This window comes from Diceros bicornis, chromosome 16, assembly GCF_020826845.1.
Source record: "Diceros bicornis minor isolate mBicDic1 chromosome 16, mDicBic1.mat.cur, whole genome shotgun sequence".
Lineage (NCBI taxonomy): Eukaryota > Metazoa > Chordata > Mammalia > Perissodactyla > Rhinocerotidae > Diceros > Diceros bicornis.
The window spans coordinates 35,492,392-35,518,010 of record NC_080755.1 but is presented as its reverse complement, the minus strand read 5'-3'; the positions used below and the strand labels follow the sequence as shown (position 1 = coordinate 35,518,010).

The 25,619-nt window shown below is 34.4% G+C and overlaps 1 protein-coding gene across 3 annotated transcripts in view; it reads right to left on the bottom strand.

Annotated features, from left to right (window-relative positions):
* Positions 1–25,619, bottom strand: part of PIK3C3 (phosphatidylinositol 3-kinase catalytic subunit type 3) — a 142,943-nt gene that overhangs the window by 77,626 nt on the left and 39,698 nt on the right. For all 3 annotated transcript variants that reach the window (XR_009222447.1, XM_058557028.1, XM_058557029.1), the window contains exons 6-12: positions 24,088–24,183; positions 21,403–21,474; positions 18,564–18,668; positions 17,810–17,902; positions 9,542–9,727; positions 2,267–2,421; positions 582–672 (exon numbers count right to left, since the gene is read on the bottom strand). Coding sequence is in view for 2 of the 3 variants with exons in the window: in XM_058557028.1 (XP_058413011.1) it covers positions 582–672; positions 2,267–2,421; positions 9,542–9,727; positions 17,810–17,902; positions 18,564–18,668; positions 21,403–21,474; positions 24,088–24,183 (798 nt within the window). In the remaining variant the exon portion in view is untranslated. The remainder of the gene's footprint in view (positions 1–581; positions 673–2,266; positions 2,422–9,541; positions 9,728–17,809; positions 17,903–18,563; positions 18,669–21,402; positions 21,475–24,087; positions 24,184–25,619) is intronic.

The following is a 25,619-nucleotide window of genomic DNA, read 5'->3' as shown; positions in this document are numbered from 1 at the left end:
AGCTTTCGACATCAGGGGTGTGAAAGATTCTTTGCAAATTAGAAGTGTTGGGGAGAAATTCAACAATACATACTAGATCAGCTTCTGCAATACACTTCTAAACGTACTTTTCAGAGTAGCACTAGCCAAACAGGCCTGTTTTACCTTAAAAATTAGTCTACTTATCTAACAGGACTTGACAATTTTTCAGTAAGAGTTAAAAACAGCTGCTTAGTGTATTATCCCTAGCATCAAAGTCATATATTTCTACAATGTAATCACACCGACAATTACAGTAATGTTCATAAATACGTTAACAATAAATATTCCCATTCCCTTAATAAAATATTTAAGCCCAGTTTATTTTCACATTGCATATGAATCCATTTATATGCCCAAAGCACCAATAAAATGCGTTGAATTGAGGATAATCTGGCACTTTTTGCTGAGAGGAAAAGTCATAAACATGCATCATAAAACAAGTTATTTAATAAAGTTGTAATATTTAGTTTATTAATCAAAATCAACGTTTAAAAGACCAACATAAAATGTTTATCTGCTGAGATCTCTCCTATAGGAAACTTGAAAAGCTTTGTACTCACCTCCAGATTTTCACCATCTGAACCTTCTTTTGTTTTAGAGGCAGGAGGAGGGGAAGACACTGGAGGAAGGGGACTGGTTATAATTTGGGAGCTGAAAAGATAATAATAAGTATCACTGATATGTAAAATATTCTGTCTATAAGAGAAGATACACATTTTTTTTTAGCATAGATGGTCCCAATTGTGTCTGGTTAAAGCATCACTTCCTAAAGTGTGTTCTGTGCACACCAGAGTCACATTATGTTCTGGAAAAAGAGGCTCCATAATCAAAGAAAATGGGTAATAGCCTCTTGGAGATTTTTCAGTGCGAGTTTGCATATTAAAGGTTTTGATAAATACTGTAGTTTAAAAAAAAAACCCATTTCGCTTTAAACCCAAATATATTTGGCCACAAGACCACGCTCACCTCTTTGTTATCTTTTTAAAAAAACACACAAAAATTAGTGACCAGCAGACCATAATTTGAGAAACATTGGGTTACAGTATACATCCTGTCATGAAATCTTAGACTTCTAATAAAACATTCTAGGTGACATAAGCAAGAAGGAAGGTAAATAAGCATGATTAGAGACTGAAGGCCTCCGGTGTACAGTGGGAGAAAATGCAAGGGGTCTCTTCTCTTAAAAATAGAAAAATATAAAGCAGCCTAGGGAAGAAACAGTGGTTTTTCCTGTTTTTCAGTTCTTCTCCAAATGAAACACTGAAGATAAAAAACAGCATTATCATAATCATAAAACAAAATTCAGAAATATATCTTGAGCTCACTGATAACTGAAATAATTGGACTGATTCAGGAAATCTGAATTCTAGACCTCATTCTGTCATTAACAAATCTCATGACCTTCACAAAACAAATTTTATAATCACTGAACCTCAGATTTCTTACCCAAAGGTTCCTATTTATCCCAATTTTAAGATTTTTATGAAAAGCAAAATGGCAAAGTAGAAAAACATGGGCTTTGGAATCAACTCTACCATTTGCAAGATACAAGACTTTTGGCAATTTACTTAACTTCTTGTTAAGTCCTTTATCTCTAAACTAGGGATATGCATACCCGTCTCAGAGGATTACTGTAATGAGTTAATATATGTGGACCACCTCACAATGTCTGCTACAGAGGTGGGAGTTCTTAATTGCTATGATTGTTAACAGCTGACTTTTAATTCAAGTAACATGCTATATTTTTTAGTATAACTACTAAAGAGGTGAAAAGCAGCCAATAAAAATACAACTTTATAATAAAATATTTGAGCCCACTAACACGCCCTGTCCTTCATTTTATTTCTGCATCCACAGTAATAGTATCTAACACTTACTAAGCACCATGTGTCAGACGCTTTTCTAAATGCTTTACGTGTATTAACTCATTTGATCTTTCAACAACCCTTAAATATCAGTTACTATTGCTGTACCCCCATTTTTAAAATGAGAAACTGGGGCCACACAGAGAGTATGTAACTCACACAGAGTCAGGATTTTAACTCAAGTATTCTAATAGCCTGCAAAACGCTGCCCTGTAAGATAGTAATTTGTGTTCTGTGAGTGTACCTGCCTTATTCAGTGGTAAAACTTCAAACTAAGTACCAACTAGGGTTTGGTACATCTGGGAAAAAAGGAAAGGAAGAAGTTTGAAAATGGGAGAAACTATCAGATTTGAAAGTAAGTCCTCCCTGGATATCCATACCTTTCTATTTCTGCAGAATTTATTCCAGAATTTGACACACTCTCTGACACTGAACCCTGACTATCCTTCTTGGTAGGTTCTAATCCATTCTTTATGTCATCAAAATTTTCATATTTGAGAGCCTGGACCAGCTGTAATAGGTACATCAACAAATCCTGGAAAATAAACAAAAAATAAGCCAATATTAGAAAAACATGAAATATAATTATACACATAATTTATTCCTAAATACCAAGCTAACAATTTACTTTTATCTACCACTCATCAGCTGTGTTACCTTTGGCAGGTTACTAGGTTACTTAACCTGTTGGTACCTCACGGGGTCCTCATCTGTAAAACGGACATAATCATATAAACCTTAGAGATGAGTCATGAGGATTAAATCAGCTAACAAAAGCAAGTCACAGAATAGTGCCTGGCACAGAGTAGGTGGCCAGTAAATGTAGTACCCAAAAGCAAAGCAAAAAACAAAAACAAAAAAAAGGCTCAAGATGGTTCATATAAAAGTAAGAAATTGGGGGAGGATTCTTTTTTCAACAATAGATCAGATATCAGCATTTTATATCTAAGATTACATAAGAAACTCCAAATTTTCAAGTTTTCAAAGAATTTCTGTTTTATAACTTTTTCTGGTTAGGATTTTTAAAAATCTTGTGTTCTTTTTTGTTGTCATTGAAAGCTCAGGTTTTAGAGAATTTGGGTTGCTTCTTAAATAGAAAATCCTATAAAACAAACATTTTAATTTTAATACTCTTGGTTAAGCGAAATGCTTACTTTCCTGCCAACTACCAATAATGGCTTGAAGAAAACAAATTCCTAAGCCTAAATTTCCCATAGTTCTATTGACATTTAATGGGATAATTAGGACTTAAAAAGTGTTAAAAAAGTACCTTTAACTTTTTTGAGTTTTCCCTTAAAGGATCTTTAGGTTTAATGTTTAGGATGGAAACGTTTCCCGTCTTACTCTATAAATGTAGTTCTTAACCCTTCCCAACGACTATTAAAAACACTCCAAAAATTTTACTTTTAAAAATAATTACAAACTGAAGAAACTCACAAAACTCAAAAATATTAAAAAAGTATCTATTATTTTCCAATTCTAATTGCCAATCACCTAGTTAGTCCCTCAAAACTCATAATTAGCTCATTCTGAGACTTCGCATCTACCGATTCAATTCAGTCTCTCTCCTCATTAAGCCCAGAAACCAGATCAAATTCCCGGTAAAAATTTCATGGCCCACCCTTTCCTTTCTTATTTGTAACACCTATAGCATTTGTAATTACTTGCATATTTACTCTATGTCTTTTCCACTACATTATAAACTCCATGAGGACAGAGACTACAACAACCTATTTTCCCTTAGCTAATACCATAATATATTTTCTTCATAATTTTTTTCTTACATTGACATAGTCAATATTTTTGTCATTATCCAAATACTGACAGAGTAATTAATACACATGATTTCAGCAATAAATATGATTTTTTCACAAAAAAATTAAATGTAAGGTTAACTGGTTTACTCTTATTCAAATATGTCAATGTCAGTGACCAGGAAAATTAAGTGACTGTATCCAAGCACCTCTACAGTGTTGTTTCTAAAAACCATTTTTTATTTGGAGCAACAAGTATCTGATTTTCTATTATTTTACTTGAGATTTGCAGCTCCAATCGCTATAGGTATACTTACATGCTTTTTCTAAGGAAAAAAGTGTATTGCATAACAGAAAACTGATCTAACTATGTAATGACAAGTATCCTTCTTGGGAGGTGTAAGCTATCCGATTTCACTGCTAGCCTTCATTACAGAGGCATGCTTCAGAAGTGCTGCTGAGGGCCGGCCCGGTGGCTTGGCGGTTGGGTGCGCGAGCTCCGGTGCTGGCGACCTGGGTTCGGATCCCGGGCGTGCACCGCCGCGCAGCTTCTCTGGCCATGCTGAGGCCGCGTCCCACATGCAGCAACTAGAAGGATGTGCAGCTGTGACATGCAACTATCTACTGGGGCTTTGGGGGAAAAAATAAATAAATAAAACTTAAAAAAAAAAAAAAAGAAGTGCTGCTGAATCTATCACCGGTTGTGTTTTCCCAATTACCAAAAAGACTAACCACATGAAATCAAAAGGCTGCATTGTTATTAAATTCCCCAGGAAGGGGAAATTTAGAGGAAAACTTTCCTCTTTTTAAGTCACTCATCACCATCTGATTTGTTGGTCATCTAGTATTCTATATTCAAACTATACTTTCCTTCATTTGTATGAAAATGAATTACCATCAATAGTAAATACAAAGTCTATTTGCTCATTATATAATCACATCTTGAAAAATACAAAATTCCTCCAAGCATGAAGGACCTAAGCATAGAACAAAAGAAAAATCAGGTTTCTATCGCAGGCGATTCAGTAAAAATTTCCCAAGAGTTATAAAATATTATCTAGATAGTGATCACCATTTTTCTCAAGAACAAGATAATTCTAATGCTGCAGAGTGCAAATCCAAAGTCCCATGTCAAAATCACTCCCTGACTTCTCATTTCTTACCAAATTAAGAGTAACTCTTCATATAGGCATTTACAGTTACAGAAGACATGAGTTCTGATTTTGTCTCCCATACACCTATATATATCCTACACTCCTGTTAAAGTTGAAATACTTGCTATTTTTCTTGTACTTTTCAATCTCCTTGCCTTTGCTCATATTGCTCTCTCCGCTTGGAATGTAAACTCATGTCCAACTGTGAAAATTCTGCTCTTCTTTCAATGTCTATCTCAAATGTCACTTCCTCCTTAAATTCTAATGGGGCATCTCTCTCTCCTTTTGAGCCACACAGCAGTAAGAAATATGACTTTAAAAAAATCCCTAAATAGAATATTAGCAAATCAAATTCACAAAGATATTAAAAGATTTAGTAAGATTTATTTTATAGATGTAGGGCCAGTATAACATTAGGAAATCTATCAGCATAGATTTCATATACAGTATATATTATATACTGATGTTTTTCAGATAGCCCGATGCTAAACCTGCAAAATATCTACCTAACATCTATTAGAACTAATAAGAGAAATCACTAAAGTGACTAGATAAAAACTATATATTAAAACAAAAACACAAAAAAAGTTTTCCACATTTAACTAACAAAAAGAAACAAAAGAGTTGAGTTAGTTGATAATAGTAACAATAATTATCAGAGAATAAAACTAATTTTTAGAAATGTATAAGATTTTTATAAATTCGAGACTTGAATGAATAAAAAAATCATATATCTCTAGAAGAGAAGATTTAATATCATAAAGATGTTAATTTTTCCCTAATGTAATATATAAGTGTAATGTAATTCCACTTAAGATTCTGGTGAAGTTTTAAAAAAGTGACAAAATTATTCTAAAATTCATGGGAAGAATAAATGTACAATAATTATTTAAAAAATTGTAACAAAAAAAAGAAGGGAGAAGAGTTGATGAATCATATATTTAAAGGTATTATAAAAGCTACTGTAATTTTTTTTAAAGTATGATACAAGCACTAAAAGAGAAAACTTGCAGAGGATTATCAGCAAAATGTAAAAGGCATATATCTTTTGGCCCAGTAATTTCAATGCAAGCTATTATTCAAGAATATGGAAAAAAGGGGCCAGCCCAGTGGCGCAAGTGGTTAAGTGCGCGCACTCCACTGCAGCGGCCCGGGGTTCGATGGTTCGGATCCCTGGCGCACACCAACGCACCGCTTGGCAAGCCATCCTGTGGCGGCGTCCCATATAAAGTGGAGGAAGATGGGCATGGATGTTAGCCCAGGGCCAGTCTTCCTCAGCAAAAAGAGGAGGACTGGCAGATGTTAGCTCAGGGCCGATCTTCCTCAAAAAAAAAAAAAAAGAATATGGAAAAAAACATATACACAAGTCTGTTCACTAAAATACAGTTATAGCAGAAGACTGTAAACAACCTAACTGCCCATCAAAAGAGATGGACTGATTAAACAAGTTATAAAACAAACCTGCAGTAAAATATGCTGCTGTTTAAAAACAGTAAGGTAGAACTACAGGTGTCCATAAAGTCTAGAAACATAGCATTCTTCTTTTACAGATTAAACGTCTTGACATCATTATGGACATTCATTTGCCTATGTTTCCAGACTTTATGGACACCAAATATATGTGTTGCTAATGAGAAAATGTCCAAGATACACTGCTAAGTTGGCAAGTTACATATAGTATAGAACACATATAGTATAGAACACAAATAAATATGCTAATTGTGTTCATTTTTGAAAAGTGAGAAGTATATATACTGTACATGCATATATACACTTGCAATTTGCATAGAGAATATATGACAGGATTTATAAGTGGCTACCCTTCTGGAGATAAGAAATGGTGGGAGGAGTGGGCCTGTCATAAGGAGTATTACTTTCTATATTATTATTTCCTTCATAATTAAAAAGCAAAGGAGATCAGAAAAAAAAAAGATGAATATTACAGCAAAGGAATAAAACGAATGCTGTGGGAGCAGGAAACAAGCAAACAAAAATGTCGCTTGCTTGGTGGGATGGTTAAGAGAGGTTTCCCAGAAGTGATGAGGTCTGGGCTAGAGCCTGAAGGATGAACAGGATGAATACTCCTCCAGGCTGATGAAGTAACACATATAAGGGCATGGCTACTGGAGAGACTATGGCATATTCAAGAAATTAGACTAACTGTACAAACATAAAACACAGAATTTTTCATTCAAGTTTTCCAGTTATCCAAGATGTGGATGTTTAGACATAGTCACATGATGTATCTTTTGATGCTATGATTATATGATTCTAATACCAAAAAAATTTGAAGTTTATAAAACCATAAATACTGTATTCCACAGACAAAGCAGAAACAAGGGATATTTTAAACTAATTACGAATGAAATGTATATGAATAATTTTAGTATGAAATTTACATAATATAAATGTGCAATCTTTCTGCATACGTGTATAAGTAGTTTTCAAAACTTTGCCCCACATAATTTTTTCTTCATAACTATAAAGCGACATAAGCAGCTATTATCACTATTTTTTTGGATAAGAAACTGAGGTGAGAATAATATACAGTGTTCACAAAGACATATATAAAGGCACACAGAGTCAGAGAAAAGACAAAATTCAGATCTTAATGTACACCTGAAGAACCAGTAGTAAAGAATTAAAAGAGCTTTGTTTTTTTCAGCTGAGTAAATACAATTCATTACTGAATTAAGTTCAGAGAAAGGGAAATCAAGAGATAACCACCATATTATTTATGCTATATCTCTAAAATCTCAAAAAACATAACAATAGTTGAACCATATTTTCAAGTTTAGAATGCACACAATGTTTCTATCATTATCCTCTATCTCATAACAAAAATTATAAAATGGTCTAGAAATAGTTCATCTGCATGAACACATAACTCCAGAGATAATCAAATAGCTAGGCTCTAAGCTTGTAAAGGAAGTCAAGTCAAATCAAAAATGATGATTTACAATTTTTCAATTTAAATTCTCAACTCACATCCAGGGGCTGTCTCAACTACAGCCCAGAGGCCTTTATATAAACTCTATGACTCATGTCAAACATAGACAGAGAATTAATGACTTAAGTGACATTTCTAACAAATATCAAAATAAATATTTCAATATTTCAAATAAATATTGTAATAAATTTTTTACTTGTGATAAAGCAAAGACAACGGGAAAGGCAAAGATATTCACAATGCTTAGAACTGCTTTTTTGACAGGAGAGTGAAAAACATCCTATTCAGATCTGATATTTGCCTCAAAATAATCTAGTGGCAGGTAGGGGATAGGGAGGAGAAAGTAAGTGGTGTTATAGATGAAACAAAATTGGCTATGAGTTGGCAGCTGCTGAAGATGGGTAAATTATATGTGAGCATTCACTACACTTTTTACTTTAGTGTTTAAATTTTATTATAATTAAATGTACACACGCACTATCAACCTTAAAATGCTGCATTTTGCTTCTTGAAATGCAGATACCACTATGAATTCAAAATGACTTTTTATTTTTAAAAAAAAGGTCTCTGAGGGGCCGGCCCCATGGCCTAGTGGTTAAATTCAGCACGCTCCACTTTGGCGGCCTGGGTTTGGTTCTGGGGAGTGGACCTACACCACTCCTCGGCAGCCATGCTGTGGCAGCGACCCACATACAAAATAGAGGAAGACTGGCACAGATGTTAGCTCAGGGCACATCTTCCTCAAGGAAAAGAGGAAGATTGGCAACAGATGTTAGCTCAGGGCCAATCTTCCTCATGCCCTGCTTTGGCAGCCCAGGGTTAGCCTACTCACCGGTCATCAAGCCATGCTGAGGTGGCATCCCACATAGAAGAGTTACAACTCTGCAACTATGGTACACAACTATCTACTGGGGCTTTGGGGAGAAAAAAGAAAAAGAGGAAGATTGGCAACAGATGTTAGCTCAGGGCCAATCTTCCTAAAAAAAATTAAAAAAAAAAAAAAGTTGTTCTATGGGATCAGCATTCCTATATATATATATATTGAGGCTTGAGTAGAGTTATCTCATATCCCATAAGCCCTACAGGCTAGCATAAACTATTAGGTTGAGAACACATTCACTCTATAATAATTAATAAGTAAAAAATTTTGCTGGATTAGTCTGCCTCATTGGGAATTACTAAAATTCAAAGTCCAGCAATGATTTGTGTCAACAGAGTGTTCCTCCTTCCGTGGTGACTCCATATGTATATAAATAGCCAGCATAAGATTTGCAGTCTTTGCTTTCCAGAGGATTCAAAACCACCTTCAGAAAATCTACAGATACACATAACCGTCAGCAGCTGAAGGGTTAAGGGGGTTTGAGGGAGAATAAGATGACCATGCATTTCTATGCTTTAAAGGCCCCAAGGGCTTTTCAAGGCTACAATTAAATGTGGCTTGTTGTATACTGACTGATAGAGGGGATCTGAATTATTCCCTAGCCGGTGCTGCATTAAACCATTTTTCATTAGAATTCCTTTTTCCAGACAGAGCAGTGCAAGCTCTGCTGCCAGGTCAATGTCCTGGGAGAGACTGTCCTATCACGTAACAGATCAGGAAGTAAATTTTCATTTCACAGAGGGAGTCCTTGGAGGAATATTTTAATTTTATTTCTGAAAACACATCTAGTATATCCTCTTCCCTTCTAAAAATCTCTCTCTCTCTGTCACACATATACACACACACACACAGAGTCTACAACCAGTCTCTAGTTTAAAATGTACCCCGTTGAGGAGGAGTAACGAATAATAATGTACCTCATCATCTGCCTGTCGCAACCGGGCAACAGCATAACGCCTCACTGTTGGATTGGTGTAATGGGAGGATAACAGCTCCAAGGAATCTTCTACATCCATTGGCTTCCATTTTCCCAGAAGTTCCAATGCCTGTTTGGCCTCCTGAGGTAGATCCCAATTAACACATTTCAAGAATTTTGTCAAAGCCTAAAATCAGAAAAGATTTTAAAATTAGAAACAAGAGCCTATTGCTCTTGGGTAGGGAAGGTCAAGGGTGACTAGGCAGAGCTCCACTTGGTGCTGATGGCAGAGCCAGAGAGGCAGCAGTAGACTCCTTCCATAAACACTAAACAAAGTTATATATATGATCCTAGAAAAACACTACAGGAGAGGAAAAAAAAGCATGTTCCCTGTAATTCCACATTTTTCAGGCCAAACATGTTTCAGAGCACTACGAATTTTTTGTTTTGGCTTTTCTTCATTTTGCTTTTGTTATGTTAAAACACTGCATGCCTCAAGACATGGAAATAGTTTAGAGATGTCTCATGAAGCTGAGATGCCTTAGAGACAAGCTTCATTTTACAACATCGACAGGTGACATAAAATACTGCAGCCAAAGAATGAACGAGTCTGAAGCCAAGAAAACACAGAATCCCTACCACTAACCCCACTCTTGATCACCTCCCTAGGGTCACTGGGTTTCCTAGAGGCTCCCACATGAGGACTCAAACTAAATTCAATACGTATGTCTCTCTTACACAGAGAAGTAACTATTTAAAAAGACAGACTTTCAAACAAAAACTCATAGAAACAAGCATAAAAACAGATATATACAGAAGCAGTAGCAAATATTCTATGATTGAGCTGGTTGTTTGTAGCATCTTTCTGGAACCTCACTTCTGCAGATTGGTAGCATACTTAAGTTTTCACAAGACTGTCAGGTAAGTAGATTCACATCACTCATGGTTGCATATGTAATAAACGCTCTTTTAAGAAAGCTACATACCTATTTTTCATAAAAAGCAATCTCTATTGCCAGATCTCCCTACTGGTAACACTTTACTGGCTGAACTCAAGACATTTTCTTCTTTGTCTTCCTCTATGAATTCATCACTTGAACAAAGATAACTTTATAATTTGAAATTCCTGCTCTGCTAAACTAAAATCTTTTCATTAGTCAACTAATCAAGTTGTCAAGAAAATGTCCACTTGGACAACAAAACAATTACTGGCTAGTATGACATAAAATAAACCTTCATGCCCATCCCTTAACTTCTTGATTTTACTAAATTAAGAAAACTATGGACATTACTTAGTCCAATGCTCAAATTTTATATAACCTCAGTGAAGTTAAGTGCCTTGCCCATCACTTCAAAGTGGTTGGCAAGCTAGACCTAGAATCCAGGTCCACTAACTCACAGCCTGTGCATCTTCCACCAGAGAGTTCTTCCCTACCATTAAGGCACTGCCATCTCCTAATGAACTAAGCCCATGCCCCTTGGAGCCATTACTCCACCAACACTGATCTCCTCAATCCATTCCCAATTCTTGTAAATTATTTCCTAGCAACATTTTCTGTATTTCTCCTCAGAGTGATTCTCACTACACCACACACCTGGAGTCTGGCATAGCCTTCTAGCTAGGAGCCTCAATACCAGTTTCTCTTCTAATAATTTCACACAAACTCTCAGAAGCTCAAGTTGGAAATGATTTTAGCACAAACCTCCCACTGTCAGCAGAAATTTACCTTATAACATCCCTGCCATAAAGAGACCCAATATTTACTTAAGTAATTCTAGTGACTAATTTCCAAAGTACCGATTATATTTATAGACAGTGAAGCCATTTCTGTTGTTTTTTAACTATAATGAACCGAAAGACACAAGTGTCTTCATGTAACTTCTTCCCATTGGTCAGTTTCACCGTCTGGAGAGAATGAGAGTAAATATAACCCAGCACCACATGGACAGCCTTTCCAATATTTGAAGATGACTGCCATAATGTCATAGTGTGATTTCCAGTTAGATGATAGGGTCACTCTAGATTGGGGAAAAAAACCCAAAAACCAAAAAACAAACAAACATAACAAAACCTTTGCTTCTCTCTCAAAATATTCCATTAATACCTCTCACCACAATCCAAACCTCTAACTCTCATTAAGCTAACTCTTATTGCCCTTCTACGCTTCAACCAGGTTAACCTATTTTATACATAACTGTCTAATTCCTGTCTACAAACCTTCCTTATGTTCTTCACCAAAACAGTAGTGTCATCTTCTTTAAGGCCAGCTTGTCAAAAACTCAACTTTTCCAGGAAGTTTTCAGCAACTTTCAGCTCTTTAGTAGTTGACTCAATCTTACTACCTTCACTTAAATGGTACTCTTTTAACTGCCAAATGCTTTTGTGGGCATTCTTATCTCTATAACTGGAGTCTGTTGACTGATAATTTAAAAGTCATCGACTATTTCACTCAGCTCTAAAAAGGGCCATGATACCCAGTGGCGCAGTGGTTAAGTTCAGCGTGCTCTGTTTTGGCGGAACAGGGTTCGCAGGTTCGGATCCTGGGCGCAGACCTACACCACTCATCAAGTCATGCTGTGGCGGCATCCCACATATAAAATAGAGGAAGATGGGCAATAGGTGTTAGCTCAGGGCCAATCTTCCTCACCAAAAAAAAAAAAAAAATAATAATAATAATAATAAAAAGGGCCATGATAAATGGCTGGTAGTGCTCCCTGTTCCAACGACCTTGAAGGATGTGGTTGGCTGTTCCACAAGCAGGGAGCCTTGTCAGACCTGTGAATCACCCCTAGATCACTTCCCTCCTGCATTCCCCAAGGATAGCTATCCATTTCTTCTGCATCTCGTGCACAGCATTTGGCACAGTGCTCCCTCTCCATACAAGAACACAGATTGGCCTACTAACTTATTCTATGCATCTATTTTTTACTTCTAAAATGTATTTCTAGATTGAATGTGGAAACAAAGCAATACTTCTTAAATAACTACAGAGAAAGCTTTTCCATTTCACAGTGCACTAGCAGTCTTAATAGAAACGTGCAAGTATGTACTTATTATAAGCAAATCTTGCAGCATGCCGATGTACTCAATTCAATAACTGAAACAATCTAACTCCCAGATTCTCGGAATTACCAATAAGATTTATAGAGTACACTGCTGCCAAGGAACTTAAGGCACTGTACAAAGAATTTCACAACTTTATAATGCTACATGTTATAAAGGTAAACAAGGAGATAGTAGAATGAAGAAGGAAACAAGAAGAAGGGGAATGAGAAGTGTAAGAATTTGAAGACAGCAATAAAAATAATGATACTTAATCTCAGGTCCTTTAAAGATGCTGTATTGATCTATGTAAAGGCACAGGATTCAAGTACAATTTTATCCCTAGAGCTTCCACAGATAACTGGCAAGTACAGACTTTAGAGCCAGGGTGTCTGGGGTCAAATCCTAATTCCCAGCTCCATCAATTATTAACTGAGTCGCTTGGAGCGCATTATTTAACTTTTAAGTGACTCATCTCATAAGGCTGCAGTAAAGATTAAATAAATTATTGAATGTAAATGTTTAGTATCTTGTATATAATAAATACTTGATAAATGTTAATTATTTTATTATCCCATATCATTATTGTTATTCTATTTCTGATGTTGAGTCCAATGTCAAATGTTAACATTACCTGCATTTATTACCATGTTTTATATTACGAGCAATAAATATTTTGTTGACCTCCCTCTGATCTTAGGATCACTTCACTGTTATCTCCTATTTTTAGAATCACAATGACAATCACTTCAGAGATGAAAAAACTATTTATCACATATACTTCTAATTTTAATTTCTAACAACTCAATTATTGGAAATTTTTACTTTGTTGCTAACGGAAAACTTATTCCTCTACTCAAGACACTTCTGACACCAAATGTGTGGGTTTTCCATCACCAATCAATTCTCTAATTCTCTGTGGACATCAATTGGGTGTCCTACAATTTAATTCAATTCTGACACTACCTACCTGGAGTTAGTGTAAATTCCATAGGTTAAGGGGTCAGTCTCACTAGACTCCTTCCCATTTCAGATGCCACTTGCAAATGCCGGGTCCCCAGGTTGCCCACACTTCTGTCTGACTTGGCTACAAATCAGAGGTTTCCACAACACCCTTCTCAGGTTTGATCATTTGCTATAATGGCTAACAGAACTCAGAGAAATACTTTGCTTATTATTCCTGGTTTATTATAAAGGATACAAATGAATAAGCAGGTGAAGAGGTACATCGGGCAAGGTCTGGAAGGATCCCAAGCACAAGAGCTTCTGTCCCCATACAGTTTGGGGTCTGCCACTATCCTGTCACATAGATGTATTCACCAACCCAGATGCTCTACGAACCTCATCATTACAGGTTTTTATGAAGGTTCCATTAAATAGGCAGGATTCATTAAATTACTGGCCAGTGGCCCTTAACTCAATCCCTAACCCCTTTCCAGAAGGTCAGAGGGTGGGGTTGAAAGTTCCAACTCTCCAATCACATGGCTGGTTTCTCTGGCAGTCAGCCCCATCCTCCAAATTTCACCTTATTAGCATAAACTCAGGTAAGATTGAAAGGTACTTACTGTGAATAACAAAAGACATTCCTCTCATTCCTAGTACTCAGGAAATTTCTAGGGTTTTAGAAACTCTGTGCCAGGAACCAGGGACAAAGACCGAAAATGTATTTCTTACTATATCACAATGTCACAGTTGTTCCTCTAATACTTTCAATTCAAAACATTCAAAATGAAAATATCTCCTCACCCTGCACCTTCCACTTGCCACATTTCCTTATTTTAAGCACTCAGGCCTAATCCTGGGAGTTGTCTCCAAATCATTTATACATTCTTCTCTCCTTTTGCTCTCCAATAGCGCTCTCAAGATCAGTACATGAGCCTCATAATTATGTCTCTTGTTTCATTCTCAGTTCTGCTTCAATCCACCCTGGTTCATCTTAAAACATCACCTGTTAAGACACATTCTGTTGCTTTAATGGTTTCTTATTGCCAGTGAAATCCAACTCCCAGGCATAGAATTCAAGGCACATCATAAACTGATTCCATCTTTTCTACTTCATAACCATTCTACAAACTCTTCTGTCTCTGAACCTAACACTTTGCCTTACTCATGCTATCCTTCCCCATGAAAAATGATCATCAAATAAAAAATACCATTAAAGCTTACTCAAACTTTAATACCAATCTTTGCTCTGTGAATCCGCCTTCATATCATAGCATACTCATCTTGTTCTACCCCACACTTCTATTACTCATCGTAATTACCTAAATGTTTACTGAGAGTAATCCTTAATCAATTACTATCCTATATGTCTCCATTTTGATTGTGTACAAATATCCTTTCCTAAAACAGTCTTAAATTTATATGAAGACAGAGAAATGACATCTCAAAGCCCAGAGTCTTGGATAATGCTATGCCAGTAGTTGATAACAAATGCTTGCTGAACTGAATGCATTTCTGCTATGGTTCACCATCAACTTCTTGTCAAGAGGCACAAATATGATTACTGTTCTGATGTCACTGTCTCAGCAGCTACTTCAGAAGCAGCCTCGTAAGGACATTCAGTACATCACTATTCCCCTTACCATATATGACTCTTCCTACTGCTTTTTTCCCCCCAAACACAATGGAAAGGCATTAAGTTAATATAAGTTACTTTTAATTAACATTTTTACAAGAAGGAAGACCATTTACCATGGTAAAAGCTAGTGTTGAAAAGTTACAATAATCAGATTTTGTGTTCCACAAAAATGAGTCATTTCCTACATGCTATGGACCACAAATTTAAAAATACTTCAAAATTTAACTAGTTTTGTTGGAAAAAGTTATTACTGTGAACTTTTTAGGTGTAACATCAAGTCCAGACTAGAGGGTTTTCATCCAAAATACTTAAGACAGGTCATTTAGGGAAAAAACAGGTGGAAAGATGCAATTTAATTAAAAAATAAATAAGAAGTATAAATTTGTAAGAACCGGTTTCCACCAATTTGTTTTCTGAGCACTGCTTTCTCTCTAGAAAATCTTTTCAGCCTCGGGGCCCAAATGCCAAATAACCTAAATCACAGTTCCTGAGAAACCGACACTGAAAAAATTTCTTTGTAGTAAATAAATTAAGGGACACGGGTACAGGAGTATTTGTTTTCTACAAAACCCATTTTAAATTACTACAAAGATACAAATGTGCCTGTGTAAATAATTCCTCTGGTCACTTCAAGGCCAATATATATTTGGTTTACTGAAAAGTGCTTCTTGAACATTAAAAAATATTGTTCACTCTACTCTAGTGATCATCAGAATCCTATAATATGTCCTGAGAATTGAAGTTTCATCACCCACCTTTCGAAAACTTGAAATCAACTAGTTAAATGAAACTTGGCACACACTTTATATCACTTGAGCATTTTATTTCTTTTGCACATATCTAGAAGTAATTGAATTTCAGTGGGAAGTGACTACTTGTTTAAACAAACAATTTTTCTTGCAAGCCTTTCTATCTAGGCAGTTCTGCTCTGTAAATCTATTCTATGCTTCCTGAACCTATACATTCTAACAGGTTTAATTCAATATCTTGTCGTGTATTTTAGACAACACCGTGCTGCATTCAAGACGCAATTTCTGTGACCAAGGTTATTCTTCATTTAACAAGTATCATGTACTAACTTGATCTTTTTATAAAACACAAAATCACAAACCTGTGTTTCTATTGATGAATAATTCCTTTTTTGCAGTGATGAAGAAAATCACACTCAAAGCTATAGTAAATTTAAAATCCTTCTCTCATTTTTGTTATGGATATAAAGGAGAATGAATATGATTCATCTACAAAGAATTAAAGATAAAGAGGAAAAGTTGAAGAGTTAAGATGAGCTGCAACTGGATTTTTATCTCTACTTTAGAAACTAAAGGAAATACGTTTGTTTCAGAAAAACAAGTTAAAGTAGCTAAAAGACCATCTCATAAGATTGTAAAACATATTCATTCATTCTCACATAATCATATCATAGCTTTCTGGCAGATATTAATTTTCCTGATGCTTCTCTGTTTTGTCCCCAATGCATTTCAGAATTCCTGCTGAAGCATGTGCATAATGATGTGAATATTTTCTCTATAATCCTCTCTTCTGTGGCTTCACTGACTACCTTCTCTTCTAATTCACAAATGTGAGCATAACAAGAGGCAGCATTTACAAGCTTTGTGATTCTGCAAAGGTTCCTTAATCTCTAAGACTCAAGTCTTCTCATTTGTAGAACAGTAACAATAATACCTACATTATGGGGTTGTTGTGGGATTTAAAAGATCCATGGCACACAGTGGCTGTTTAATAGATACTGGTTATTTTTACTATACCTTAAAGGTTAGTCCTTGAACCTATGTTCTAAGAATTTGCAGACTATTTTAAGAACTAGAAGAGACATAAAGCTCACTATCATTTAATCACTCCTACTAAATATGAGGAAACTAAAGCTTAGACAGGTGAGATAATTTGCCTGCAGTCAAAAAGCTTCTTAGTGGCAACAGCAAGACTCAAAACCAAGCCTCCAGACACAAATCTAGTGCTCACTACTTCCTCACAACTTTCTTTCTCCAGAACTTTACCTCCTGCATGTTTCATTATGGAAAGCAAATGTCTACTTCTGAGCTAGCCTCTATCTTGCATGCTGAGCTGGATGCCTCTCCACCAACTCAGTTTACACATTTCAAATTACATTTCTCATACTCTCTAGCCATATCTCCTCCAGAATCCTACATTTCTTTTAACAATTAGTTTGCTAGTCACCTAGGTTCAAAGAGGTAAGAAAAATGAAGATAGAAGTGAATCAACATTTACTCTGCACCTACCATATACCAGGTACTCGGCCAGCTTATTCACCTGTATTATCTCACCTGTGAAGGAGGGTTGTCATCATTAGAATAATGAGGAAACCAAGCTTCAAAGCAATTTGCCTCACCTTACCTAGGGAGAATAAGTTATAGTGCCTGAAACTGAACCCAAGTCTCTCCGACTTAACCCATTCCGACATTGTCTATGCATCAACAAACTGGCACATGTGTCTTTGTGTGTACATTTTTGTAATTTTTAAAAAATGGAGTATCATATATATTGTTCTATAACTTTTTTTAATTTGACAATAACTCTATATTTCCATGAAAGTTTTACCTTATCTTGTTTATTAGCAACAAAGTTTATAGATAAATTTGATATATGAAAATATTCAAGAAACTCACTTTTTCTTGATTAGTAAGATAGTATCTAAACTTCCAAACAAGATCTTGTTCTTCATATGTAAGTTGCTTGGTTGGTGGATAGCTCACAATAATCTACAAGGAAGAAAAAAAAGAACTACTTTTGTCAAATATATTCTTCCTATACATTTCTTTTTCATTTATTTAAATATTTCTATAATAGAACCATTATAGAAGCAAGGAGAATGTACACGCAGCTGAGTAAGACTTAAATTTGCCCTACTTATCAGTTCAAAAGGATTAATTATCAGAGTGTAAGGGGGAGAAAAAGACGAGATCAAAAAGTCACACTCCAAAGAAAAGTATATAACTACAGAGCTAATCTAATTCAACCAAAAACAAAACAAACCAAAATAATAAAAGCCTCCTCCCCCACACACAAAAAGGAAAAAAACAAACAAACAATAAACATTTCTCTCGTTAACGTACACACCAAAGCATGTGTGTACATCAAGTCCTCTCACAGGCAGTGTACCTTAGGGTCAGCTTCTAAGAAAGTCATATCATGAAAGTATATGCTACTATTTGTAGCTCTGTCTACAGGGCTAATATATTTACTGAAAGCCCCAAAACGATAATAAAACTACACAAGTGTGAAACTGATAAAATTATATAGGGTTCATTAACCTGGAAAAAACATGCATCTAAATCACTTTAAGCGAAGTGGCATCATATCAGTTGCAACCAAAATACCCATTTAATTAGTTTTATATTAATATTTTATGAATTCTCTTACATTTAGTTGATCTCTTGTAGCAGCATTAGGTTTGAGATCGTGGTCAGACGGTCCACTTCTCAAACTCCGGGCAAGCTTGTGGTGTTTACTCTCAACTAAATTCTCCTATAAATTATTTAAAAATATTAATCAACAGTGTAAACTTCAGCAAAGGAAGTTTCAATAGCAAGTTAGAAATAGGAAAGTAAATAGTTACTTAAGACCATTTTAGAGTAAAGTCATGCATTGCTTACGGATGGGGACACGTTCTGAGAAATGCGGTGTAAAGCAATTTCGTCATTGTGTGAACATCATAGAGTGTACTTACACAAACCTAGATGGGATAGCCTACCATACACCTAGGCTATATGGTACTAATCTCATGGGATCACCATTGTACATGTGGTCCATCATTGACTGAAACATCATTATGAGGCACATGACTGTACTTAACATTTTATTCTTGTTACTTTAATCTCCTATTTATCTCTTACAAATATATCACCATTTTGAGATAGGGAAACTAAGCATGCCTTATGCTTCACTAGTGCCATAATATGCATATGCCATTCCAGGTTCTTAAAACATCTACCCCTCATTCTCCACATACTTATATCCTCTATCCACTCAAATATCACCTTCACTCTAAAATCTTCCCTCACAATCCAAACTAAAGCTTTCCCTCTTCCTGTGAGCTACTAGTGACCTTGTGATAGCACAGTACTATCATCTTAGCAGTTCAACTGACAGTAGTAACTAAGGCAGAGACAATGACTGTAAGGCTTGAACACACATATTTGGTGTTGACTATTTTACCTATGACCAAAATCCTTGGTTTTGAACATACTGCTTATGAGACTTTTTATTTATTTTTGCATGTGTGAATTATCTGTTCATGTCTTTCTCCTACTTGTCAATTAGGTTTTTGGTCCTTTGTTCCTTAGTGTTTAAGAGTCTTTATATATTAGATATTCAGCCCTTTGAGATGTAGGTCACAAATAGTTTCTCCCAGTTTGTCAATCGTCTTTTGACTGACTCTGTTATGGCGTTTTTGCCATGCCATTTTTTTAATGTAGTCAAATTTATCAATCATTTCTTTTACTGCCTCTGGATTTTGAGTCATCCTTAGAAAGTCTTTCCCTATACTGAGAGTAAAGTACTAGTAATGTTTCATATCTTTACCTTAAAATCCCTGATCCATTTGGCGTTTTTCTTTACGTATGGTGTTAGGTATGGATCTGATTTAATTTTATCTTTTTCAAATAGCTAATCAGTTCCCTAGCACTATGTTCCAGGGATGAAGTGCCACCTTTATCATATACTAACTTCCATATGTACTTGGATCTATTTCTGGGCTTTTTATTCTATTCTACCAGTCAATTTGTACATGTATGTATGCTAGTAATACACTTGTAATTATAGAAGTTTTACAGTCTGTTTTATTGTCTGATACATTGGTATACCAGCTCAGTGGCACTCAAAGTTTCTTTATTAAAATATATTCCTCTATTTAGTAAATAATTGTGGCTACAAACTGAACTGAATTTCTGAACATAGTAGGTGAGGAGGGTAGTTTGCTTTTTTTAAATCTTTTGTTTTATGCTTGCTTGCTGCATTTAAAACTAAAATTTATCAGAGGTCCTAGTTCCTTTTTGTTTTTTTAAATTACAGCATCCATAATGTTAAAACTATAATTGTTGATGAGCATTTTGTTTAGAAAAGAACACACTAAATATACAGATATCTCATCTACCTGACAATTTGGTGGGAGTTACACAAAAGTGACATCTATGGTCCCAGTATGACAAAACTTGTTTACTCTAGGCCATTTTGAAGGTAACCATAAAGTACGTCCATTCGTATGTCGCAAATATCCAGAAAGCAAAATATAATTTGATTTTATAATGAAAATTCAGTGTCAACTGTAGATATATTAACTCAATTTCATCATGCTATGCATAGGGACTATGGAAGTATTTAGGAAGTTTGTTTCTAAAAGATTCCCAAGTGATCTAACTTTGTATTCTCTTTTTCCCCCCATCTCTTCCTTTGATGTTAGGCCATCAGCCATTACTTCCTGCTTTAATGACCTGTATTTACCTTGGTCATCATGTTTTCATCTTCCAATGTGCTACTTTTAATCTACTTTGGTCTAATTAGGGAGGTAACTAACCTAATTAGAAATCTATAAAATAAGAATAAAATGGTTCAAAGTGATGTAAATGAGTTATACGTGTGAATATCACAGTAGCTATTGTGCTGCTAAAAGGATTTTTTGCCTGGAACTTTCTAAATCTAAAGTCATCTAATTAAACCTCTGTTGGAAAGTAAGAATTCTTCCTCTTTCGCATCCCTGAGAGAGCTATCTTCTCAAAAATTCAGTAGGTAGGTATCTCAAAATCATCCAAGTCACCATCATCCAAATTGAATAGTCCTAGTAGTGACAACAATCTTCCATTTTTTCCAACAAAATCAGTCTTCCTAAAATTTTCATCCACTGATCCTAGTGTTACCTCCTGGTACAAACAAATTCCCCTTCTGTACAATGACAATCTTTAAAAAACCTGTTTCCCCAAGTCCTCACTTCAAGACTACATTTTCTAGTTCTTTCAATAATTCAAATAAAATGGTTCCCCAACACTGTACTATCCTGATTTTATTTTTAGGTGTTAATATTTCTTGTAAAAATTCCCTCTGAACCCAATTCCAGACAGCTAAAGTGGATTTATGAGGTGGTTACAGATATATACTTTTTAGGTAGTTACAGATACACTTTTTAAAAAGAAAGTGTATGATGTAGATCTAAGTAATAATCACTCTGGAGAAAAGCACTTTCATAAGAAATTTGACAATAACTCACCATAGACATCTGAGGGTCAGGAACTTTCACTATCTCAAAGCTTGTTAAAATTGGAGATGACTCATCACCATCCTGGATTACATCGTATTAAGTTAGAAAAATAAATATATAAAATTTAATCAATAGTAAGGAACAATACATGATGATGTACACTCCAATGTATTTTAATTCTATTTAATGAACATCATTCCTCTCTTTAAAAAAATCATCTTCTTTCAACTATATTTTAAAATACATATCCATTTTTTATCTTTTGTTGCTGATAAAATATTTTGAGAAAAATAAAATCTGACAATAAAAATTTGTATTACTGTTTTTAGACATATGAGGTCTAAAAATTAGTAGATTGTTTTTGTTGAATTTTTTTTTAACTTTGTTTACAGTGGCAGAAGGTCAAAAATAACATGTCCTAATTTTCAAACTTAAAACAAGAAACCACAGAGTATAATTAAAATACGACACAATGGATGTGTTGCATCATTTGCAAAAACTACTAAGCAGATGTTGGTAACTTTTCAAACTAACACAATTGAGTTCCGTTCAGAGAAGTAGAATTTTATGTGTGGGGTTAATGTTACTCAAATTTACACACAACTAGAGACTCAACAGCATTGCTTCTCAGGGGACACCTACTCAACACAATGCAAACTTGAATACCAAGCATCAATCCATCAATTCTTAAGAAATAAAACTGTCTTATTTTGTTGGTATTATCATTTTTGAAGAATGTTAGCTTTTATTTTTATCCAATTCAAGCAAGAAAGGTAATTCAGCATAATAAATGTCACTGCATACACACTGGAAAAGGCAAACTAATTAAGGTTAAAATTCATTTCCTCACAATTGTACACCTAGGATCAAGTTTTCCTGTCAATTTCCAAATGCTAGTACATATTCAATTTTAGATACGTGCAACAAAATCAGGAAAGACTGAAAGAGGAGAAGTATTGTGACTTGACTTTGGTTCAGTAATTGAGTCTTACAGAAAACCACAAATTCCCCATAGCCCTTGTTTAACAGGCTGGTTCTCAGTCACAACACCAGAAAACACATTTATCAGCCCAACTGTGACAAGTAATCTTCACTAAGGCTATCTGTCACAAAAGACAGGTGACAAGAAAGTCTATTTCCATTAGATTCAATACACTGGCCCAGCAATCTTTACGCTAAGTGGAAATATGACAGGGTAGGTAGACAGGCATTAATTTATGGGCAATTTTCAAGAAGCAGTAGAAAGGGGTCAAGAACCTTTCAAAAATACTTGAAATTCTTCTAATTTCTATTCTGTTATTATTTCATCTATTATCAAAGCGGTCTTTCAAAAAATCTCCAATACTTGAAAGTACCATCTCCATTAGCATGTTTTTGCAATATAAACTCCATATGGGCAGGAAATATTGCTTTTAATGAAATTACATATACTATAAAATGTAAAATGTGATTTTATTAAAATGTGTTGGTGACAAAATAATTTCACTCACCTGCATTTCCCCTTCTTTTTAACATAGTTTTTCTAATGAATTAATAAATAATCTAAATAGTCTATCTTCCTATCTTCTTTTTTTCCCAAGGAGTTTCATGTATAAAATAAAAAGCTGAGACAAGTTAGCTTTTCCTAAACTTTTACTAAAGGGAAGAGGTACAAGCCAAAGGGAAAAAATATGAGTATTAACTTGAAAAATACCAGAAAAATGATTATGAATTAACTATACAAATCCTAAACATCGATTTTGAAAACATCTTGCAAATAGTAATTTATAGCTATAAAAATACATGTATTTCAAAAAATCACTCATGACAGCTTTAATAAATAACACTGAAGTGAAAAGGTAATTTAACAGTGCTGCTTCTAATGAACAAATATACTGCATATAAGCTTAGCTATATGCTAGAAGAAATATTATGCTATTATGCCATGTATCAGTCTGTCCTCATTCACACTGATTTAAACATTTGTCTAAGTATTTCCACAGTAATAGAATGTACTTGGTTTATGTGGTTTGGAAATACATATACAATTATTTCTGTAGTACTTAAATGAAGACCCTTCAACAAGCATTTAAGGCACAGATATTTTTCAAGTAGCTAAATATGAAATATACAACTAACTACTTTATTTTGTATAATGAAGAGATCAGAGCTAATCCATAACTGCATACTTGTTATCACTCAGCCTACTGATAACACTGGTTTTCTTAATTCTGCACATATTATATAAATAAATGCACATTTATGAAGACTTTCATAAGCATATTTATATTAAGGTTACATATACATTCCAACACATTATATACTCAAATAACAAACATACACTTAACTTTCAATATCTTACCACTTAAAAAATATGATTCCCTCTTTTTATTTTTCAAATGAATACTAATTGTTAACAAAGCTATTGCTTTAATGTCCTACTTGCCAATGTGCAGAACAATTAATCAAAAAGGTTTTAATCTCTTCCACATTTATTTAATTCTGTAACCCAGAACTACATTACATGAATGATCGGCTTTTGTAATCTTGTTGTAGCTATGATTTGATTTGTGTATACATAAACAGCTGCTGCTGACAGCTGTCTGCTGCTATCCTGCAACCACATAATTCATCGCAGCAGGAACAACAGTAATTTTTTTTAACGTTTCCCCTCCCCTCTACTTTAGAGACTATAAACAGTTCCAAGGCAAATACCTTTTCATAATAAACAATGCCATATTCCTTATCATCACTCTTGACACATCGAAACTCAACCATCAAGTACATGAAATTAGAACTTCGTTTTTCACTCTAACAAAAGAAAAAAAAGATTTTTATGAAAAATGATCATCTTCAACATTCTTCTAAAGGATCATTGTGTATCCCCATTAGATAATACATAAATCTATCAAGTATAACTTAAAATGTAACAAATTTTTATTTCATTATTATAAATGCACTATTTTATACAGTACTGCTATTTTATTACATACAGCACTACTATTTTATCCAGTAGTGTCTACTATTCACTTATAACTCCCTCCTCAAACTTAATGACATTTTTGGTTTATACAGTAGTTTAGATTTTATTATATAAAATCTTGAAGGTATTTTATATACATTTGCATAAGAACTATTTTATTTCAAAAATAAAGATGTTTTGTACTTCTAAGAATTTTAAGCAAAGAACAGTTCACCTTTAAACGATACAACTAATCTAACTATAGGAATTAATATAAGTATCACAAAAAACAAAAGTAGAAGTATGTAACTAAGGACAGAGTCCATTTGAGCTTAATAAATACAAATTTTACAAGTTTTTCACAATTTATAAATGGTCTGAAGATGACTTGCAGTCATTTGTAAATTTTTATCAATATACTATACGTTTACTGGGGAATAGTTACTTCTTCCCCAACATAAAAAAATGTTGATTGTGTGTATAAATGTGTCCTCTTAAAACAAAGCAAATACTATGTTAATAATAAAGTGAAAATAAAATGAAGTTTTTCTAAAGAGTGATTAGTCTTGACCCAAAACAGTTTTTAAAATGGCTTTAAGTCTGTATGTATAAAATCATAAAGGTGTAAAGAGGTCACTTAAATTGTTCAGCCTAATGAAGCATACTATAGTCGTTTATGGTAATGGTAATGGTCTCCTATCTTTTAAAGAGTGGGGGTAGGGAGGATGAGAAAGTCTGAGCAAAGTAAGCCCTAACATTACATTTTCTATATAAGTTAAGCATTTTTATTAAACTTTTTTTGTTTTTGGTGTGTGACTACCATAAAAATTCAAAATAGTAAACTTTTCTTTCAGTTTCAGTATATGAAAGTGCATTATGAATAAATTTAGAAAAGATGCCCAGTGTTCATACTGAATATAAATGTTATTAACACCATTAATTTGTTTTTAAAAAATAAACAATGCTAGAATTTAACTTTCATAAGCGTTCACTGTAAAATTAAAAATCTCTCTCTTTCCACCTGCTGAAAACTGTTCAGAGAATATAAATTGTTAGTTGTGTCCTGTGGAGATCACTATAAGCTAAGCATATCACAAAATTGATATTCCTCTCTCCTAATATGATTAATATAATTGTTATTTCCACTCTCTAGACATAGAATGTTAGGCCAAACATCTAGTATTTCAGTACAAATATACAAAAAAGAAAAAAAAATTTTGTTCTAACTTTTGGAAAGAGTTGCATTGAAGCCATCTTTTAATTAAACATATTCTTGACCAATACA